The 4,423-nt window shown below is 42.6% G+C and overlaps 1 protein-coding gene across 1 annotated transcript; it reads left to right on the top strand.

Annotated features, from left to right (window-relative positions):
- The first annotated feature begins 861 nt into the window (after positions 1-861).
- On the top strand, positions 862-1,890 carry LOC143017863 (serine/threonine-protein kinase Chk1-like). The gene has a single exon (XM_076172850.1). The coding sequence runs from the start codon at positions 862-864 to the stop codon at positions 1,888-1,890; it is 1,029 nt and encodes a 342-aa protein (XP_076028965.1).
- The last annotated feature ends 2,533 nt before the right edge of the window (positions 1,891-4,423 follow it).

The following is a 4,423-nucleotide window of genomic DNA, read 5'->3' as shown; positions in this document are numbered from 1 at the left end:
TTTATAGTTCACCTTCCCGTCGCATAGAGGGGGTGAGTGTCGCGACGACACATCACGGCCAGGTGCTAGCTTATGACAAGTACTTAATGCTATCACTGTCCAAAGTAATTATGGCCATATTTTCACGCAGTTTCTTCGCGAGGAAGTGACAGTTATAATAGGATGATCCCGCATCTGGCAACACTCTTGGGCGAACGGGAAAACTGTTAGAATGTGGACTCAGTCCTCAAGACGGGTTTCCTTTTTAGTAAACATTATAATGACGGTTGTTGCTTTAAAGGTGGTGTGAGTTTCGATACTCTTGGTGTTAATTTCATTTTACTTACTTTTTGTGATAAGGTACATAAGTAGAGGCAAAGCATACACACATGCACTATCACACACTCTCTCACACACACACACACACACACACACACACACACACACACACACACACACACACACACATATATATATATATATATATATATATATGTGTGTGTGTGTGTGTGTGTGTACGTATATGTTTATATACATATACAAATACATGCATATCTACATATGTATATATATACATGCACATATAACATAAATACATACATGTATATATATGTATATATATATATACATATATATATATGTATATGTATATATATATATATATATATATATATATATATATATATATATATATATATATATATATTCTGTGGAGACAGAATAGCTTGGCGGTAATCATAATACAGAAATAAATTCCTCCCGATATGGATGGCATGTAATTTTACGCAACCAAATCTCTGTCAGCTTCTGAAGCGGGAAAAACGACACCTCTGGTGGAAGAAGCCAATGCCACGACGGGGAATTTTTCACTCGCTTTTCGAAATGTTCTTCGAGATCTCTTGCTTGAGAAGAAGACATTCGTCCTCTAAAGGCCCAGGAAAGGAGCAGAACGGCGACCGAGCCGTCAGATGGGTCTGTATCGTCGCAGGACTTCGACGATTTTGTTCTGCGCTCCGAAGGTGCTGCCACACTGAAAGTGGAGCACCGACTTCCGAAGACGACTCCCTGGCACCCGTGTCTCGCAGGCCGACCAAGAAGATCCTGCGGGACAACGAGGTAGCATCAAGAGCTTTCCGTGGTGACCAGTGGAGGGTCGTCAGAGAACTCGGCAGAGGGTCCTACGCCTTGGTCCTCCTTGTCAAGAACCGTACGACGGAGGAGCTACTGGCCAAGAAGTATGCATCCTCCTTCACCAGGCCAGACCCCGTCCAAGAAGCCGTCATCCATGTCCAGCTCAAACACGAGAATATTGTCAAACTCGTGTGCTGGACGAAGACAAACGTCGCAGTCTCCATATTTATGGAGTACTGTTCAGGAGGAACCCTTTTGAACGTCATCGGGAAGCTCAATCAAGAGGACATCGGGAGATACTTCGACCAACTGAGTTCTGCGGTCGATTACCTTCACTCCCAAGGTGTCGCTCACCGCGACCTCAAACCGGAGAACCTCCTCCTGACGGGGGAGGGCGTCCTCAAGGTCGCCGACTTTGGCCTCGCAGCCGTCTTCATCGTCGACGGCAAAGAGGTACTTCTGGAAAGACACGAAGGCACAAGGCTTTACATGGCCCCGGAGGTCCTCCTTAAGACTTCAAAGTATGCCGCTCCTCCGACGGATTTGTGGTCCTGCGGACTGATATTGTTCAACATGGTCACTGTGGACAGGCCCTGGAAACGTGCAAACCTCAACGACTCAGATTACAAGAGGTGGGTCGACAAGGACGAGGCCCTCAGCAGCTACCCCAAGTGGAACACAATGAGAGAGTCTTGTTGGCGGACTCTGCTGGAAGCTCTCCTCTCGCCAGACCCTCAGGAGCGTCTCTCTGGCTGGCGATCTCATCGGAAGGACCACTGAAGAGGAACATTGGCAAATATCACTGAAGTTATCTACTAAATGCCCCTGAAAATAAATAGGAATGGCAAAAAATAGACGTGGAAAAAATGCATATGAATATATAAAACAAATAGAAAAGGCCACAGTAAAAAAAAAAAAAAGAAGGGGGATTCCCTCAGCTGAATAAATTCACCTGATTCAACCATAGTAATTCCATGAAAGGGATCTCTTTTCTATCTTTTAGATTCAAGGAATTTCTCTCAGCTGACCATGTATTTATGTACATATACAGAACTTATGACTATGACAGTCGAACCTATCGAGAGGTATTTGGAGTGGGAAGGGTGTCTGCATGGGAGCTCGTTCGGAGAGACAGTGGGAACTGGCAACAGCCTGCGCGAGTGAAGCAGCACGCCCCTTGGCGTACTCGTATATTCCTCATTGATTGTGAGATTATATGTGTGTATATAATACACACACACACACGTACACACACACACACGCACACACACACACACACACACACAAACACACACACACACACACACACACATCTATATATATATATATATATATATATATATTTATATATATATATATATATATATATATATTTATATATATATATATATATAATTTATACTTATTCAAGTGTGTGTGCGTTTGTGTGAGAATGTGTGTGTTTGTGTGTGTATGTGTGTGTGTGCGTGCGTTCGTGTGTGTGTGTGTATTTGTGTGTGTATGTGTATGTGTATGTGTGGGTGGGTGTGTGTGTGTGTGTGTATGTGTATGTGTGTGTGTGTGTGTGTGTGTGTGTGTATGTGTTTGTGTGTGTGTGTGTGTGTATGTGTGTGTTTGTGTGTGTATTTACCTAGTTGCATTTTGCGGTACTGAGCTATGTTCGTAGTGACCTGCAGCTGTGTCTTTTCGCATGTAATTCTTTCTTAAAATCATGTATAGTTTTAGCCCTCACTGTTTCCTCTTTCAGTTTATTCCATGTATCTATTACTCTTTATGGAAAGCTGTTTTTTCTTCAGAACTTTTCTGTAACTATCTTTCTTTAGTTTCTTCTCGTGCCCTTTTGTATTTCTTCTTTCCCATTTTAGTAGGTCATCCCTATCAATAATTTCCATCCCTTTCGTAATTCTGTAGATGGTTATCAAATCACCCCTTTCTCTTCTTTGTTCTAGGGTTGATATGTTTAGCTTGTCCAATCTTTGTTCGTATGTAAACTTGCAAAGTGTGGGTGCCATATTTGTCATTGCTCTTTGAATTCTTTCTAATTTCATTATGTTACTTTTGTACTAGGTGTCCATAGGGGCGCTGCGTATTCCAATTTTGGTCTTACCAGTGTAACTAGTATTTTCTTTACCATTTCCTCATCCATATAGTCAAAGGCCATTTTCACTGATCTTATTAAGTTATAAGTTTCTCCAACTATTTTGTTAACATGTTTGTCTGGTGTCATGTCCTTTGAGATAATTACTCCTAGGTCCCTTTCAGAGTTTACTTTTATAACTTCTTTTGTACCAATCTTTTATTGACCCGATATTCTATTTTTGCTTTTTCCAAATTCCATTATATTACATTTCTTATTGTTGAATTTCACTTCGTTCTTTTTACTCCATTTGCAGACTTTGTCTAGGTCTTCTTAAAAAGATTTGCAATCTTCTTCTGTACCTACTCTCTTTAATAATTTTGCATCATCTGCAAAGAAGTTCATATTAGATTCCACGCCTTCATCCATGTCGATTATATAAACAGATTATATAAACACATTGGAGCCAATAGAGTGCCAACAGCATTGTACGGGGCAGAAACATGGAGCATGACAGAGGAAGAGAGAAGGAGTTTGAATGTGTTTGAGATGAAATGTCTGAGAAGTATGATAGGGGTTACTAGGCTGGATAGAGTGAGAAATGAGGAGGTGAGGAGGAGAACAGGGGTGGAAAGGGAACTGGGAGATAGGGTTGATGAAAGAGTATTGGGATGGTTTGGACACATGGAAAGAATGAGTGAAGAAAGATTAGTAAAAGAGGTGTGGAAGGCAGAGGTGGAAGGAGTGAATATGAGGGGGCGTCCTAGGATGAGGTGGATGGATGTGGTGAAAGGGGCTTTACAAAAGAGAGGAATGTCTGTGGAGGAAGGACGGGAGAGGACAGAAGATAGGGGTGAATGGAGAAGGGTTGTATATAGATGATGCTGTGATGCATGAGGGAGAATGGGTGGGGAAGTATGTATGAGAAAAAAAATTGACGCAGCCCGAAGGGATTTCTCCCCGTCTTCTCCTTTTCTGCATGGGGAGACGGAGAGGGGAGGTCGCCGAATTTATGAAGCGGCCTTGCTGTGGATGTGCTGTGTCTTGCGACACTGCTTCTGACCCAGGGCAGTGGACAGGATGCAGGGATGACCCGTCATCCAGGAGGTGCCAAGATAAGAGGGAGGGAGGAGGGTGGAGAGGAGTGGAATATATAGGAAATGGAACGGGTGGGAGTGGTTTCTATGCCTTTTTCTTTTTGGCTACCCCCCGTGTAGGGGGAAAAAGCCTTTGGCA

The sequence above is a fragment of the Oratosquilla oratoria genome, chromosome 3 (assembly GCF_046742065.1).
Source record: "Oratosquilla oratoria isolate Oo_2021 chromosome 3, ASM4674206v1, whole genome shotgun sequence".
Lineage (NCBI taxonomy): Eukaryota > Metazoa > Arthropoda > Malacostraca > Stomatopoda > Squillidae > Oratosquilla > Oratosquilla oratoria.
Note: the sequence above shows the minus strand (reverse complement) of the source record. Positions and strands in the feature narration are given on the sequence as shown.

Coding starts and splice junctions, on each gene's coding strand:
- LOC143017863 (XM_076172850.1), top strand. CDS start 862: ATGTTCTTCGAGATCTCTTGCTTGAGAAGAAGACATTCGTCCTCTAAA.